Source organism: Manacus vitellinus, unplaced genomic scaffold (genome assembly GCF_001715985.3).
Source record: "Manacus vitellinus isolate BGI_N305 unplaced genomic scaffold, ASM171598v3 scaffold_44_pilon, whole genome shotgun sequence".
In the NCBI taxonomy this organism is placed as follows: domain Eukaryota; kingdom Metazoa; phylum Chordata; class Aves; order Passeriformes; family Pipridae; genus Manacus; species Manacus vitellinus.
This window is the reverse complement of record NW_021940565.1, coordinates 315687-333438: the sequence shown is the minus strand read 5'-3', so window position 1 is coordinate 333438 and position 17752 is coordinate 315687. Positions and strand designations below refer to the sequence as shown.

Sequence of the window (17752 nt, the reverse complement as noted above, 5' to 3'; positions counted from 1 at the left end):
TATTTGAGCTATTTGAGCTGCTTTGCCTACAAAGTGAGTAAGAGATGGGGAGGGAGAGGCTCCCCCGTTCCAGCAGCAGAGGCAAGCGGCTGGCCAGCGAGTCCTGGCGGCCAGGGATACCTTTCAGCTGACAGTGCCCTGCCTCCTCCTTGGCAGGGAGATGCCTGCCTGGGTTTGCATCTCTGCTGCCAGGTAACTGGGGACCCAGGCTCCTCACACCGTGCCAGGGGCAGCTTTTGCTCTCCCGGCACACTGGCTGACAATAAACAGCAGCTTAGCAGGTTTAGGCACACAGCATGTCCTGAAAAATCAGCGGGATTCTTGCAGTAAAATTCATTTATTGTGGTATCCTACAAGTCCTTGAAAGCTGGCTTGGGAGCTAGTAACTTATGCTGAACTTTGGTATGGGAGAGCAGGAGGCTGTGCAGTAGCTTGTCTTTCCAAGTCTTACCCTTCTTCACCCAAGGCAAAAATATTTTTGGTTTAAAATACCAGATAGAGAGGAGGGGGGCTGCTCTCTACACTGCCAGCAACCCCCTTGCTAGAGGAATCCATCTCTCCTCTTACCTGGACTCTGGTGGGTTGCAGCCGGTGATCCATTGTCTCAGCAGTGACATTTTTGGGCAGTATGACGGGGTCACTGGGAGGGATGACACAGGAAGGTGTGCACACAGCACCTGGGGGAGGAGAGAGCCTTGAGGACCAAACCGGGAACCAGGAAGTGATGTTTTACAGGAGGGCACCAACCCAGATTTCAGGCTCCTCACTGAGGGTACTGACAGATGTAGAGGGGACCCTTTTCCTCCCAACCTGGAATAGCAATTCCTTCTCCAAATCCTGAACTATCCAAGTGCCTGCAGGAGTTGTGCTCAATTCCCTTCTCCCAGATGAGAGGAAAACCGAACACAACCTAAGAGACAGATTCACAGCTTGATGGTTGGTCATGGGACCCAGCATGAAAATAAGTCTGGCCTGGATGCTATGGGATGTTTGTTGACATATTAGGAAGCATTTTTCATAGTTTCTCTGCCATGCAGAATTCCCACTGCCTTCCCGTGACGAATAAAAGCTGCAAAAACCATCTTGGAAAATCAGGTAGATCTCAGCCTTAACCCCAGCCTGACATCAGATCTGTCCAAAGCTTAACCTTAGCAGTCCCTGCCATTACATAGACTCGCCTCAGCCTGGTTTGATCAGACTGGGATGACTGCTGTGTTTGGTTCAGAGCGATGCAGGCTTTGCTCGAGCACCCTGTCCGAGGGGATGCCAGACAAGATGCAACAACTGTGCCTGAGCATTGCAGTTTTTCCTGAAAGCATAAAGTGACCCAAGTCCTGCAGAAAGAAACGGATGATGTGGTCCCTCATCTGGTGAAAGTGCCCCGTTACACACAATTGTCACTGCAGCTTTTGTGGTTTTTATCTAGGACCTGTCACATTAACCCTGCAAACAGCAGCAGCAGCAGCAAGCGGAGAGACCTCAGCTGGGATGGAGGGCTACAGATCAGGAAAATGACTGTAAAGGGCTGGGTTTGCCCAAGAGACAAGTCCCTGCTGCTTCTGAAAGGAGAGAGCTTATGCTGGAGCCAGCTTTAACTTTGTGTCTTGGCCATGAGTACAATCAGGACATGAACAAGGCTAAAGCAATCCCTGTTGAAGAGAAAACAGGATATTTGTCACAGATTTAATGGGGATTGGTAAAAGAAGAAGAGTCACCGTGACCTTCAGCTCTCTGGGAGCCCTGAGTCAACATAAAGCTTGGTTTTCTGTTTGGCTTTCACGTGCCCTCACCTATTCCGTGCCCCTGCTCACACTTGTACTCCACGAAGTTCAGCTCCGGGGGTGGTGGGCAGGTGCCCCACAAGCTCTCACACAGTTTGAACTCCTCTGTCCACAAGCCTTCCTTGGTGCAGACAATGGGAACCTGGAAAGCAGAGGGAGAGCAGACAGGGTCACTGCCCGCAGCAGCTGAGCTTGGCCTGCCTGGGCACTGCCCAGCTCCAGGGGGGCACAATGCAAGGACACCCCTCCTGCCAGGGCAGTCCAGAGGGAAGTTCCCCAGAGCAGCTGGATTGCAGCCATCTGATCCAGCCTGTGTGTACTGACCAGAAAGCCAATTGTTTTCCAGCTGCTGCCGGATCCCACCAGAGGGATTCAACCACACTTCTTTTGACAAGGCTCTTTCTGTGCATTGGATGAGGCACTAGGGTGGAAGAGCTGGCAGGCAGCAGCCTCCAACCTCAGAGAAGCTCCTTGGTGAGTACATCTATTGCAGCAAGGTTGCCCACCATCCTGGTTGAAAGCACTCACAGCAGCTCCCAAGACCCACTAGAGACCCTCTACCTAGGCTTTCTGACCCTTATCACCCAAGACAAGCCGACTTTCTAGGAACCACTGCTTTCCAGATAAGTCCCCAGGGAGCAGAAGAGCATTCCCGGGAAGTGGTGTACCCTGTGCCATGGCTGGTAGCCAGCAAGGAAAACTTTGGGCTTACAGGGCACCTGCTCATCGCTGGTACAAGGGAATTTGGCCTTTGGGATGGTCAAGCAGCTGCAGGGCCCAGGGAGCCCTGTGTTCTCCAGGTGCTCTGTAACACAGGGTGTGGGTGATCTCTGCCTCCCCCCAGACACTCACCTGCTGTCCCTGTGGCTCACAGCTGAGCACGCACTGGCTGTCCAGCTCAAAGCCGTGGGTGCAGTTGTACATGCCCTCAAAGACGGGAGGTGGGGGCTCACACACCACGGGGACGCAGCGACCCTCTTCCCACTGCCCGCTCTCCAGGCACTGGACCTTCAGGAACTTCCTGGGGAAACACAGACACGAGGCTGGGCTTCAGCACCACAAACACACACCACCCGGGCTGTACCAGGCATCCACAGATGTCAGGAGCAGCCTGAAGACTTTGCTCCTGGATAACGATCAGATCTGCCATGTGTGGGGCTTTCCCTCTCACCAAACCACACCTCACCACAGGCAAGTCCTTCCAAAGGGGCAGTCCACACTTAACAAGGACCTTTTCTTCTCCTTATTGAGGGGATTGCACTGATCTAGGAGTGCTGGACGCTTTTCCCTTGCACTCACCACCCCATTGCTCCTAGCTTCTCGTGGTGCCCCTGAACCATTCCTCTCTGCCTGGCAGCCCCTGTGGGTCCTGGGCTGCTTTGTCCCACAGCCAGTAGCTACATACTTTGCTGGATGGAGTTTGCCTCCACCAGTAAATCCTCTGGCCTGTGCCCAGCTACTCCTGAGGCTCTTCTTTGTACTCCAGCCAGATCTGTCAATCCCACTCTCGCCGAGGGGCTGCCGTGCCACAGCAGACCAATACCATCCCGTGCTGCTAAAACAGCCCAGGCACGAACTACTTGCCAAGAAAAGAAAGAAAAGAAAAAGTCCAGGAGTGGAGCCCACCCGCTTTCCAGCCTCCCCTCCTTGGCAGCGAGAGAGACACCACATCTTTTACACAGAGGCATCAAAACCGGTGAGGCATTGGGCTGGCCAGGGAATGCTCTTCCAGCAGAGGACATGTCAGCGCCCTGATGGGCTTTACCTGAGCCAGAGCCCATTGCTCCATCCTTAATGAGGCTTTTCCCCCACTCCTGTCCTTTACTAGACAGCCTGCTCCAGCTGCCAGCCCCTGCCCTCTCTCACCCTAGGTGCCAGCAGGCTGGGCTCCAGGCGCCGTGTTACGGAGTTTATAGCGTGCCACAGGTATGTGGAGTGGGGTAACTGGGTTAGAGAAACACCTGGGGGGAAGAATTAAATTGCCCCTTGTTTCAAGAGGCAGCAGACAGTGTGTGGGGCCACCCATGTGCCTCCCAACACACGGTGCAGGGTCACACAGCCTGGAGCAGCACCTGCACCCCTCTGCCAGGCCTGAGGCAGGAGCTGGTACCCATCCCCATCACACTTCTGCTGGGAATTCCTGGATGTGAAATTTTTGAGCTTTTTGAAGCACTCTCCTATTTTAAAATATTTGCAGCTCCCTTCTGCCTTCAGGAATTAGGGATCTGTTTTTCCTGAAGAGTGTATAAAGTGATGGTGGGTTCCTGCCGAGGTGAATGTGGGGTCCAGCAGGTAACACAGAGGCAGGCAAGGTAGGGAATGGGATGCAGCAAGTCCACTGTCAGAGCTCTGCACAAATCTTCCCACCAGCCCACGCCAGAAACAAGGATGGCCGTGGTTTGAGCACCTGAGCAGTGAGGGGTGCTGCAATATCACCCTGACAGCAGGAGCCTTGAATTGACTAAGGAAACTGCAAGTATGTAGTGTTTTGGAAGGCTGGTGAGGAGGAGTAAGTCTGGATCCCAGCGCAGGCATCTGTGGCTTTACTCTATTCCTAATTTAACTTTCTTTGCTTGCCCTTTCCATGGGGATCATAGTCACTGCCTTTCAAAGCTGTCCCCATCAGACCTTACCTCCTCCCAAACCTGACTGAATGCTTTGCTCTGCCCAACTTGAAACATGAGCAAAAGCACATGCCAAGAGGTACTAATCCATGTGGGATGTCCAGGCCTTTAAGTAGCATTTTCTCCTTCTTGAACTTCCTGGTACTCAGGGTGTTATCCAGCTGTATGACTTGCAAGGGGTAAATCACTGGGGGTTATGGAGATAGGAGCAAACAGGTGGTGTGAAGTCTCACTGCAACAAGTGATGCCTTGGGCACTAAGCAAACTCCTTGACAAACCAGGAGCATCCCAGCCACACGCTATTTCTCACTCCCCCACTGGCCACTGGGGTATAACTGATGAAGCCACTGCACCTCCCTGTTGCTCTCCAAATCGTGGCAGAGGCTCTTTGCCCGGGAAGACCTGAGCAGAAGGGCTAAGCAAAAGAGGAGACGCGGTGGGAGCCGCAGTTTGCACAGGTGCAGGCCGTGGTTTGCAGCCCCATCATCCTCACCGAGGCTCCTCGTTTTGATGTGGGGCTGGAGTGACCCAGCACTGAGCACGGCCTCTCACACCTCTCCATGACCTGCACCCCCCTAGACCACCTTGCTGTGGAGGCTCACCCCACTCCCAGCATCTGTGCAGGGACTTCAAACACGGCTGGCCCAGGCTGACCCCGGGGCAGATGGCGGTGTGTGGGTACTGCCACACCTATGAAGTGAGCAGTTCACAGAAAAAGGCAAGGCAGAGGCTTTTAAAAAAAAGTGTGTACGTAAATACACACAACTTCATAGGAGCTTGAAATTTCCAGCCCACCCCCCTCGCCCCCAGCTTCTTCTGATCTGGGTTAGCGGCACTGCTTGAGGATTAACAAGGAAGCAGGAAAATTGGAGCCAATGCTTCACCCTCCAACCAGACACCTACTTTGTAGAGGAGGCAGGGAAGGCATCTGAGGCCAGTGAGGGCTGTATCTGAGGTGAAGGCTTGAGTGCTCACCCAGCTCCAGGAGCTGTGCATGCAGGAGCCTGGCAGGGATCCAGCCATCTCCCGAGGCAGCCAGCTTTGGGGGGACTAGATTTTCTGGACAGGAGTGGTGATAAATGAGCCTAAAACCTCCTCTCCCATGGCAGGAGATTCACATCCTCAAAAAGAATAGAGGGGACAGAGGGAGATTTGTTTGTAAATTGAAAGAAAGATACACCAGGTTGTAGGACCCTCCAGTGCCGTGCTTCAAACAGCCTGGGCAACCTGGACTGTAAATCTTCATCAGAGACCTTAGAGGTGGAAGTAACAGGGGAGCCCAGATGACAGCCTGTGTTTTCTTTACCTGGCTGTTTGGGTCCCACACCAGTGCAGGTGTTTGCCTTCTGTTTGGAAGGGGCCAGACATGGGCAGAGACAGTGAGCAGCCCGTGCCTTTGTGCCTCCCACAGATGTGCCTGGCGCTCTGCTAAACTGGGATGCACTTGGGTCAGGCTGTCCTGCTTGGCCTGCTCTGAACTTTGTTTTGTGCTAACTCCTTCCAGTCCCATTTTCTCCTCCACGTTCTCCCGCCTCCTCTTCCTCTTTCCTGGTCTCTGTAGTCTTTGAAAAGGGAGAGAAGGCAAAGAGGCTGACACCTCCATGAAAGCTCATCGGGGGCTGTGCTCCATTGATCTCTGGTCAAAATGCAGGCTGAGACTTTAAAAGCTGTCTGAAAAGACCTGGGTGCCAGATTCTTCTTTGCCTCATTCCCTCAGGCTAGAAGAAGAGGCTCAACCCTTCACAAAGGCAGCTTTGAGATCCCCAATTCTCTTCTCTGCAGGGAATTATCCCACAATGGGCAAGTGAAATAAGCCCTCTGCAGGGTCTGACCTTTTTGGTCCCCAAATTGAGACCATGCTCTCAGCATTAAAGTGCTCCTCTAAAGGATCTCCTAGACATTATCATAGAATCATGGAATTGCTGTGGGATGGAAGGAACCTTAAAGATCATCTTATTCTAACCCTCCTGCTACAGACAGGGGCACCTTCCACTGGGCCAGGTTACTCCAAACCCCATCCAACCTGACTTTGTCTATTCCTGTTGGAGATCTGCTTCTCATGGCACTTCATGGTGGAAGAAACAGCAAGGAGCACTGAGGGAGTGATGCTCATTTTCCCCAAAGTACCTGACCCCTGACTTTCAGGCCAACACTTTTCAATGCTGCAGCTGTGGGTGATGCCAAACATTTCTCCCTGACAGTTCATGTCTTTATGTGATCCATGAGGTGGGTTGCTGCCTTTGAACAGATCCTGCCTAAATCCAGAGAGCTCCCATCACAAAGCACAAATGCATACGTTAAGTTCCCCTTGTTACCCTTACTTTGGGATTAGAAGTGAAATATTTTGGCAGTTGGAAACCTGCCTGTCACGTGGCTTCTCCAGGCTGAAAACACATTTCCTTTAGTCAAAGAATCTTTACCCTTCATGTCAGCATTGCCAGTCAGATGATGCTGCCAGCAGAAAGGCAGCAAATCTCTGTCAGGATCTTGATTACACAACCAGTATTTCCTCAAGGATCTCTTGTTGACAAGCAGTGATTTCCCAGCGGCCTTTCCTCACCCAGGTTGATAGAGAAAAGCATATTCTCTGAGACAACAGATATTTCTCCGTCCCCTTGCTCTTCCACTTATGCTATGGGAAGTGAATTTCAACTGTGATCTCATCACCTTCTAAGCATCCCTACTGCTTCTCCAGTAAAATTCAACTAACAGAACAGAAGTGAGGGAATTGCATGAACATCTGTGTCCAAGATCATCTTGGCTTGGACAGAGACAGCTGGATCCCACCCATGATTCAGGCCTGCATAAGGTGGGCACTGTAGTGCTACCACATGAGGAGCAAAGTTAGAGTGAGAAGAATAATTCAAAGGCAGTCTGACTATATTACCAAGGCTGAGCTAGGTAGTGGGCATGAGGCATCTTCACTATCAGTCATGGATCATGCCTGACTTTTGTTCAATTCATAGTACACAGAGTCTGGCTTCCCTGCACCCATCAACACCTGTATGGCACTAAATCCTTTACCACGGCTCATGCTTGCTGGGTTGATGGACAACAGGGAGTCAATAGATCAAGAATTCAGTTTTCTGAACCCAGAAGGACAGCAGAAGTCCCTAAAACCTGATGTCCCAGTCATCAGCTCAGCCCTTGCTTGCACACTGGGAACCTGCACCCCACCAGTGCCAGTCACTTGCAGAGCTTTCCATCACCTCACGTTTTGCAAAACTGGCCTGATCAAAGAAAGAAACTTCTCACTCTGGCAGCTTCCGTCCTCTCCCTGCCAGGGCTGAGACACCAGAAGGATTTCCAGCAATCCAGCAGCTGATTGGCCCAGTTACTGGCTAGTAGCTACTACACCATGCCAAGGAGTTTGTACTCGTGCTGAGTGTACATGCAGAGCTCCAGATGAGACCGTACAATGACATTTACACTTCCAAGAAGAGGTTTTTGCTTGGGATTAGGCCACTCACATAGGAGTTAGTCTGCACGATAAGAAAGCAATGCATTTTCTGTTTATGTGGTTTTTGTATTCCACCATCAGAGATGTCAGATGAAATAGCAGCAACAATAACAATAATAATAACAACAAACATGAAAATGAGATGTCAACAAGCAATGCTATGAAAATGCAAACCACATAGTTTTCCTTGACTTGTCTCACAAGCTGCTCAGACCCATAGGGAACCTAATCACACATCAGAGGAGCCCCAGGATCTCCCAGAGGACATCCTTTTTACCAGCAGTTGCTGCAGCAGGACAGAGGTGGCCTAACTTTGCAAGCTCAGTCGATCTGTTTGCACGTCCAGTGCCTGAAGTGCCACAGGCATGCAAGCTGCTCTGCAGTTTGCAAAGCAGTCCATGTGATCACAGCCATAATCATCATTTGCTCAGCTCCCCTTGGCCCAAGAAATGCTGCTAACACTGTGAAAAGCTGTTTACAGAAACCACTTCCTTCATTACAAGGCAAGAAATTTGGCAACTGCTTCCCACTGCACAACAACCCTACCCCAGAGCAAAGTAGAGATGAAGTCTGCATCCAATTAAAACTGGAAGGGGGCATTAAACAATTAGCACATAATTACCTGATCTGGGCTAGAATCAAGACTCTGGGGAGGACCCAGCCAGTGCCAGGGAATCTTTAGTGACCAAACCCAGTGGGGACTTCGGCTGGAGGCGTCGCAGACAAAATGCTGCTTTACCCCCCAGTGTCGCGATATTGGCTGAGCAGGGCTAGTGAACCACCAGGAATTTTTCCCCAAAGCATCGGGAAGAATCTTCTCCCATTGAAATGCCAGTGCTAGGGATTAAATTTAGCCAAGAGGCGCAAGGGGGTAAAATGTTAACCCTGACAAAAGGCAGCCATTCGTTCTTACAGTGCCTTGTTCTATATTTCACCACTTTTAGGAAAGACAGAAGCTCTAGGAATCTTCTCACACCTTCTTACATCTAATTACCTGGGAGTCTGCAAACACTTAATGTGGTGCTTGATTTTTCACCAAGTGACCAATAGTTGGAGGTGCACAGGAAAATTTGCATGTTTTGGGTTAAAGCGCTTAACATACACAACAAGATTACACCTTGTTCACCTAAGCCAAGGAATGCCTCTTGTATTTCAAGAAATCTGTATGATCAGAGCAAGACACTGCCTTCAATTCAGCTCTTCAGGACTGTCTCCTTGCTCACGCTGGGAGAAGAGGAGGAAGGAGGGAGTGGTAACAGACCTGCCGCAGACTTACCTCCTGGGCTTGTCCACCGCGTTCTCAGCCACGTGGTATCCAGGCTTGCACTTGTAGCGACAGACCGAGCCCACGTCGTGGTTCCCCTGCAGGCACCGAGGGACCAGGAGCTTGGCGTTGGCCACGGCGGGCGGCGCGTCGCACTCCAGCTTGCAGTAGGCCTCGGGCAGCGACCAGAGACCGTCCTCCAGGCAGGTCAGCCACTCGTTTGTTCCTGACCCCAAAAAGAGAAGCAGTGTGTTGAGGTTACAGCTGAGCCAGGGGTGGAGTCCTGCTGAGGAGAGCTCAGAGCAACCAGCAGAAGCCCTCCTTAGGGCATAAACTGGCACCAAAGGAGGCAACAAACGTGAAGGCCACGGACTTCATTGTCTGCTTGGTCCAGTTGTGGCAGAAAATACTTGAATGCAGACAGAAGTAGGGAAGGGCCAACGTCTAGGGGATGGAGAAAGAATCTTGGTTCTGCAAAGCTCCCCAGAACTTTCCCTTAAACTTCTCCTCTCTGCCTCAGGTAGCCATCTGTGGGCCAGTGGCTTTTGTGTAGGACACCTATCTGTCATACTTACTTCATTCTCCCCAGCTTCATTCTCCCAAGCTTTTTGCAGCTTGGCCTTCCTCCCTTATCAAGCTGTAACATGTGCAGTGCAAGGTCACGGAACAGTTTGTGTTGGAAAGGACCTTTAAAGGCCATCTAGTCCAACATCCCCTGCCATGGGCAGGGACATCCTCTACTAGATCAGGTAGCTCAGAGCCCCATCCAACCTCACTTTGAATGTTTCCATGGATGGGGCATCCACCACCTGTCTCAGCAACCTGAGAGTCAGGAAGATGGAAAGTTCCAGGAGGACAGGCATGGGAGGCTTCACTGGTGTGACTGGGAATTCAAACCATCCATTATTAAAGATTTCAGTTGAGTGTTACAGACCAACTCTTTGTTGTTGCTGGTAGACCCAGCTAGATGGGTGGCCAAAAATGCACAGATGCCTGCAGGAAGTGTCCAGGACTGCATCACCCACATGGTGTGGATGATGGATGGCTCCCTGGGAACTGCTGAGCAAGAGGAAAAGCTGGACTGGAGTAAATGGGACTCTTCCTACTGAGAGGTTTGGATCAGCAAATTCCTGGTGCAGCCAGGCTGCTCCACAGTCCCTTCAAACATCACTTTCTTTTCACAGGATCACTGCTTTTGGACCGGAAGCAAGACCATATCTCCACTCAGTGCTTTTGTTCCTGACAGGTCGGGTCATCCCCCACCTCCCAGTGCCACACAGCCATGTCATCCTTTCCTTGCCTATTCTTAGCATTTATCAGCCTTGAGAGCCCATAAGGACGTGAGCCTTCGGGGAGAACAAGCATCGAGCACGTCCCTGCCTGGGCAGCTCAGCTGGATCAGCTGGACCTCTAAGAGTTTACCCACATGGCTCAGCAGCCTTGGCCAAGCACCTCCAGCTATCCTGCTGGAAGGGTGCTCCACTGAGGGGATGCCTTCCCACCAAGGGAGCCCATGGAAAACTTCCCAGTGACTTCAGTGGGAACAAGAGGCGGCTGTGAGTGAAAGATCAGATTAAAGCTCTGCCCTCAGCTGACCCACCCAAGGCAGCAGGCATCGGTTCATGCAGAATTTGGGCTGTTTAGATGCTGATGCTACCCTTTGATCTGCCACCATCCTCTCTGTCACAAAATGAGACCTTAATTCCCTGCAGTTTTCGCTCCTTAGATTTAACTTTTTTTTTTTTAAAAAAGTAAATGATTCTCATACGTTTCGGCTATAAATGTCTCCATAAAATAGGGCACACATTAAAATGATTTGTTGTATGTGATTGTTCAGAGCAAAGGCGTTGGTGGAAACTCACAAAGTCCCAATGCTTGAAGCTGTCAAGGCAATTACTCCCGAAATCCCATCCAGCTCAGCCCTTGCACAGACAGGAACAGTAGCTCTCTTTCTCCAGCCTGGCTTAAAAACATTCCTGTGGCTATCGATGGAGTCGGCAGAATGAAAGCCAGGCCATGGTGTGTCTGGGGCACTGCTGTGTGTCTGGGTGGTGAACATCTCCCAGACTGCTCTGCAGCTGTGGGCATCAGTCTCTATGGCTTTATACAGCCCCAGGCCCCCTGAACCACAGGCTTCCCCACGGCCACCAGGCACCCAGCCACTTCTGGCTCTCTGAAGTCTTCTCTGTCTGTCCACACTGGCTGCCTGCATGTTTCTTGTCTCCCTCATCCCAATAATACTTGAGGCTGCTGGGCCTCACCAGCTATCAGGAGAAGACATTGCTACACCCTGAGGTGGAGGGATAAGGGCTGCCAGCCAGGGGATGGGAGTCAGAGGGAATTAGCCCCACACTGTGGTGTCTCTGCTCGAGGGGGATGGACACCCACCATTTCAGGAAGTAAGAGCCCACCTGGCTGGCAGAAGCCAGGATAAATGGGAAATTCCAATGGTTTGAACAACTTGGGATAGGCATGGAAAGGCGGCATGAAAAAGGGTGGTTAAATCTCTCAGCGCTCCAGACCGTACCTTGAAGCTTGGCTGGGTGGATGCAGGAGAAGGAGCATCTCTGCATGTAGGTGGTCCCCATGGGGCAGGAGAACTCAGCATAGTACACGTGGGACTGGTCAGGGACACCGCAGTCGATGGGGTCACAAGTCACAGATCTGTCCCACTGTCCTGAGCTGCACATCAGCACCACCTCCTGCAGTAGAAAAAGCAAAGCTCCATCCAAAGTTCCTGCAAGGGAACTTTAATCTACTGGTGTGCCATTGCAGCAGAAAGGTGCAACACAGGTTTCAGGACAAAGAGAGCTCTCTAGCATTTTTCTTCCACCATTGTGCCCTTTCTCCCCACTCTGGACACTGAGTCACAAAGGCCTTACCTGTTCACAGGGTGGCACATGGGGTGTGAAAGCAGCAAATGGCCCTTGGGGTAACCCTCCAGTCACTGTGCACTGTCTGAGCAGTGCCAGAGCATAATAAGGGAAAAAGGAAAGTCCCTTCAAGATACACTCCAACTTCCTGAGCTAAGTTATTCCCAGTTCCGTGCGCTGCAATTTTCTCCCCTAAAAGATCAAGTCTTGCTTCAGCTGTTGTCAGGCAGCTCTTCTGTTGATTGTTTTTCCCTAAATGCACCAATTCCCTCATGCCTCAGCCCACAGACCTCACTGAAATCGTAAAACCTCATTTACCAATCCTAATTAAACAGCCCTTACACAGATGGGGGACTGCATGAGAACATAAACCCCCATGGCCCCACCACTAAACATGGTCAAAATGTGCTACCAACTTCATCAAAACTGGGTGGTGGATGATGGTTTGTCGTGAGCAACCTGGTCTAGTGGAAGGTGTCCCTAGCCATGAGGAGAGGGTTGGACTAGGTGATCTTTTAAAGGTCCCTTCCAACCACATCTATTGATTTCCACTCCCAGACTGCTCACTCCAATCCACCAGCCCTCAGCCAGGGGCTAAGGATCAAAGAGGTGTGTTCCTGATGTCCCTTCACTTGCTGAGCACAACCACGCTGCTCGTACAGTCAAACATGTGACCTGTCCTCCCTCTCAGCATGTTTTTATTGAACCTGGATGTGGTGGCTCTCAAGGACATCCCCAAACCTGAGTCTGGTCCTCTGGAGTGGGCAGCAGGATAATAGTGTAGCTGAATGAGGCGGAAGAGGATGCTCAGAAGAAGAGCTGTGTGCATTTTCCCAAAATGCCTTGAGATGAGTAAGGTCACAGCCAGACCAGTAACATCACTGGAGGGCTCAGGGCAAGGCATTTGCAAGTTGCCATCTGCTGTGACAGCCACATGGTGAAGCTCTGTTCAGAAGTTTCCCATCTCGTTGCCAAACATAGGAAAACTGTCACCCGAGGCAGATTTATTTTGTGCGGTTTCATTTCAGAGAATGGGAACATTTTGTTTTCCCCGGGCATGCCTCGGCCCACAGAGCCATATGACCATGTAATTAATAACCTCCCAGTGACCAGGGGCTGAGCAGGGCATCCCCAGCTGCCCTACTGCACTTTCCAGTGCCCACCTCTCCTCTGGCCAACACCGATGGCCACAGCATGGGGAACGTGCCTACCGGGAGTCACGAGCACTTCCAGATCTCCACGGAGAGGAAAGGCCCTCCCTGCTAAGATGGCCCAACTCACCTGCATCTGTCCACACCCCACACGAGTTCACGCTCTCACTCAGTCTGGCATGGGAACCACCTCAGCTCTGGAGACTCAAGTTCCCCTCCTGGAACATCCTAAGGACAGGACATGCTGTGCCTACAGCCCTGCCAAGGTGACTGCCCGGATCCAAGGCAGCTCAGCTCCTGAGGACACATCAGTCCCAGGTCTCCTCTGTCAACAGCTAAGAGCTGTGCAGGCGTGTGGTTTTTACAAGGCATCCCCCAGCCCTCTGGAAAGTGGGACAAACTCTTTCATGGTGACCTCTGTGCTGCCCCACTGGCATGGGCAGCATTCCTGCAACGCAACACAAAGGAAAAAAAGCTCTCCGTGCTCTCAGCTGCCGCTAAATATAGTTGCTCTGCAATGACTTCATTTTTTCCTGAGCCATTAACTTCAGCTTTAAGAGAGAAAACATCCCAGGGATGTTTAACCCTCCCAGCGATGCCCAATGGAGAACAGGAATGCCTACCTCTCCCTCTGCAGGGAGTGCATCACCCTGGCTTGGGACATCCCCTGCAGTGCCTTTCAGCCTGGCAGGTCTGTGGTCTTGCAGACAGCACTGGGCTGGGAGAAGTAGGACTGCAGAAAGGGAAGGAGATGGATCTCCAGAGCAGGACCACCAGCCATGAGCCCAGAGCTCCAGTACCGGAGCAACACTGGGCTGGGATTTATTGGAAAAGCAGTGAGGAGGTTGGAGTTGGAGGAACAAGGTGTTCTGGGGTCACTCCTACCGCTGCAGTGTGGTTAAATCTTTCTTAACTAGGTTGTGGTCCAACAGGCCATGAGGTCGCCCCCACCTGAGGGTCCACTCACCTGGTTGAGGCCCAAGCTCTTCCCATTGCTGGAGCGGGGGACAAAGCCCCTCTGGCAGGTGACAGTGCACACCATGTGCCCCGGGCCATCCGATGTGCAGTTCAGGGTGGCGGCGTGAGCAAGCAGTGGCTGTGTGCAGCTTCCTGACCCCACACAGGCACCGTGGGCACAGCTGTGGAGGAGAAGAGAGAAGGATTCAATGAGTGGGCCTTCAGCAAGGAAGGGCTCTCTCCAGGTGGCCCCTGCATGGAACACCCAGCAGGTCGCAGATTCCTGGAGATGCACACCTATCCCTCAGCCCCAGCTTCTTCCAGGCTTGAAGTCTCCTTATAATGGTGCCAGGAGGGTACTTTTTCCCAGCTCTGCCTTGGCTGGGCCTTATCCCAACCCCATTTCACACCTCCCCAGCAACCATTGTGTTCTTTCAAGTGGATGAAAAGAAGCACAGTTCAACAACATTCCAAAATCCATGCTGCCTGGTGAGGCTACTCCAGCTCCTCCGCCCCAGGGTGTGCAGGTTGTGTGGGACAGAGCCTGCATACAGCCTGCCACCAAAGGGCCTCACTGCAGGAGGACCAAGAGAACAAAAAGAGGGAGGTGACAAAGAGAGGGGAAGCAGGAGGTATATTTTTGTATGAGTTTTGAATCCACACCTCAATTTCAGTCAGCCTTAGTACAGGATAAGACAAAACTTGCAGAAACAGATGGTCAGGAAGAAAAAGATGAAGAGGCCTTTTTAAACCCTTTGCTGATAGAAGGGTGTTGGGTATGTCAAACTGTGTATTAGACATCAGAGAATCCACAGAGGATTCTCCAACTGTGAGGAAAAGTTTAGCTGGAGAAGAAACTCTTGCAGATATTAGGGAACCATCCATGAGAGACTCTTCAGATGACGTGCAGTCCCCCTTCATGTCCACACGGCTACAACCACAGCTTGTGACAGAAGGGAGAAGCTGGACATGCAATTGGCCCCTCCACCCCACTCTTGTCACTTCCCCACTCTGCTGTGATGGTCTTCAGCATCTCTGCTCTTTCCACAGGCCCACACAGCATTTCAAGCCTGTGCATGCTGATGTCAGACTTTTTGGGATTAAGACCTTCCCAGCATGCACCTGGACAAGTGCTACAGACTCACCTGGGGCCACTAAGGTGAGACATAGCTAAAAGGAGGAGTAACCTCCCCTGGGCACCACTGCAAGCTACAAGAGGTCACAGGAAAGTTTGCAATGCATCACCAGTTCCTTGGAAATAAACATCCTCCTCCTCCTCCTTGCTGCGGCAGCTTCCCACTGAGGACCAGTCATTAGGTACTGACTGTTTAAGCATCACAAACAATCCCACAGTGAAGAATAGTGTTGGTCAAAGGGTTATGATCTCCAACAGTGAAATGCAGTCAGTAGGTTAATTACTTGGGATGGAATGGGCACAAGACATGGGGTTGACACAACATGCTCTGGTTATCCAGAGCTTTATCTGTTACCAAGTGGTATAGGTGGTATAGGTAACAGATAAAGCCAGCCTGGCTTTATCTGTTACCAAGTGGTATAGGTGCAAAAACTGACCTCAGCCCTCCTCAATCAGGGGCAGAGCTGCTGCAGCTTCATGCATTAAGTGGGGAGAGAAGGGAAGGAGTTGTACCCGAACACCTTGCTTCCCTCTGCTCTCTGCTTTGCACAGGGCTCCTGGCCATTTCCATGGGCTGCCTTTCTCCCAGCGAGGCAGAGGCAAGCCTCTGCCTCTTGCCTTCACTCACCCTCTCCAGCCAAGGATGCACAGCTAGAAATACCACAAATGACACCAAAAAAAAAAAAAAAAAAAAAAGAAGAAATCGGTGCCGACACAGACGTTGAGGGAACACAATGTGCTGTTGACTCTGGACCAGTCCACTGAGCCAAAGACACGGTGGAAACCTGCAGGCCACAGCCCTGAAAGAGCCGGTGGGCACAGGAGGGGACCACAAAGGAGAACAAGAAGAAAGGGGCTGTTTTTTCAATGCAGACCTGTTTATGAAGTGAGAAATGGTTTCAGGGCAGCTGCTGCAAATTCTTTCACTAGCTTATATTTCCATTTGCTTCCTTTTTAAAGAATTTGTTTTATGAGCAACAGCGTTTGTCAGGTCATTAGCTTCTGAGGGCATCTGGTACCAATTGTAGCCCTCTCCCCTCCCTCCCCTCCTGCAGTCACCTTCTCCGGGCAGTTGCTTTGCTCCCTGCCTGTGCCCCCAGCACACATCCTCCCATCCCTAAACTCCACCTCCCTGTGATGGAGCTGCTCTCCTAAACTTCCTGCAGTTCCTCTGCAGGAGCAGAGGAACTTCTCTTTCCAGCCTTGCTTCTGCATCCCATCCCCTTCCATGCCAGTCATGGGTACTCATGAAGATGCACCTTTCCACTAGGCCAGGTTGCCCCATCTCCAAGCCCCATCCAACCTGGCCTTGGACACTTCCAGGGAGGGGGCATCCACAGCTTCTCTGGGCAACCTGGGCCTCCCCACCCTCACAGTAAAGGTTGGGGGTCATGATGTTGAGTTATGGAGCATTTGCTCATCGCAGCACTGGATCAAGGGTGGGTGGTGGCATCCTCCAGACACATCCAAAGCCAAGAGCTTGGTTGGAGCAGCTCTGCTGGTGCTGGTGGAGGGACAGCACATCATCTGGGGCAGCCTCAGCAGCTGGGACAATGCTGTTATTAAATAACAATAAAGCAAGAACCGATCCTTTTCAGCAATGCTGGGTACATCATGGTTTTCCACCAGCTCAGAAGCATAACTGGCAATGGGGCATAAAAGTAGATTGAGAGATCAGCAACTTTTTTACTGTATTTTAAATACAAAGTGTTATATAGGGTAGTTATACATAAGAGACTGATAATTACAGGTCATAAATCAAAATATCAAAATATTTCTTTTTATATTTATCACATATATACTTATGCACAGGTTCTGTATGTGCAAGTAGATATATTTTAGAAATCAGAGTAAGGTTTGGGTTGAAATAATTACCTTTTTCTTTGTCCCAGAAAATGACTATCACTGTTTTCTCTCTGATTAACTACACCCCTAATCCCACAAATACCCACTAGATTTTATTTTGGAAATGATCTGAGAGCAATCAGCTCAAGTTCTGAGAAGCTGTTCTCATCCTACACGTAGCTTTGAAGTCTGGTGTTGCTATTGCAGACCTAAAGAGGGGCTCACATCACGGAAAGCTGTCTGATTTTCTCAAATATATCCCTAAGCTTAAAAAAACTATACATCAATTCTACCTACAAACTTTGACTTGATTACTTGCGGGTCCCTTCCAACTCAGAATACTCCATGATTCTGTGACTTCCTTTGTCATTATCAGCACCATGGTTGCTGTCACTGCTTTACTCCAGGCCAGGACACTCTTGAGCCTGGTGGTGTACAAGTGCAGGTCAAAAAAAGAAAAAAGCCCTGTGGCCTGGCCCCATCATGATCCACACGCTTTACCAGGACTCGGGTAAAGCGATGGAATAACTCGTGGCTCCCAGCCCCTGGAACACCCTAGCGAAGGCTGGACAAGGAAATGGTGCAGTTAGCCCAGTTCTGATCTCAGCATGAAGGAGCTCTTTCTGCTTTTGATGATAAATGAAATTCCTGTATCGCAGCTG

The 17752-nt window shown here is 51.0% G+C and overlaps 1 protein-coding gene across 1 annotated transcript in view; it reads right to left on the bottom strand.

The window, feature by feature from the left end:
- PAPPA2 (pappalysin 2) overlaps nucleotides 1-17752 on the bottom strand; it is an 81963-nt gene that overhangs the window by 17067 nt on the left and 47144 nt on the right. Inside the window, exons 15-20 of the mRNA XM_018078947.2 lie at nucleotides 14121-14292; nucleotides 11657-11831; nucleotides 9142-9355; nucleotides 2634-2802; nucleotides 1791-1923; nucleotides 568-677 (exon numbers count right to left, since the gene is read on the bottom strand). Coding sequence (XP_017934436.2) covers nucleotides 568-677; nucleotides 1791-1923; nucleotides 2634-2802; nucleotides 9142-9355; nucleotides 11657-11831; nucleotides 14121-14292 — 973 coding nt within the window. The remainder of the gene's footprint in view (nucleotides 1-567; nucleotides 678-1790; nucleotides 1924-2633; nucleotides 2803-9141; nucleotides 9356-11656; nucleotides 11832-14120; nucleotides 14293-17752) is intronic.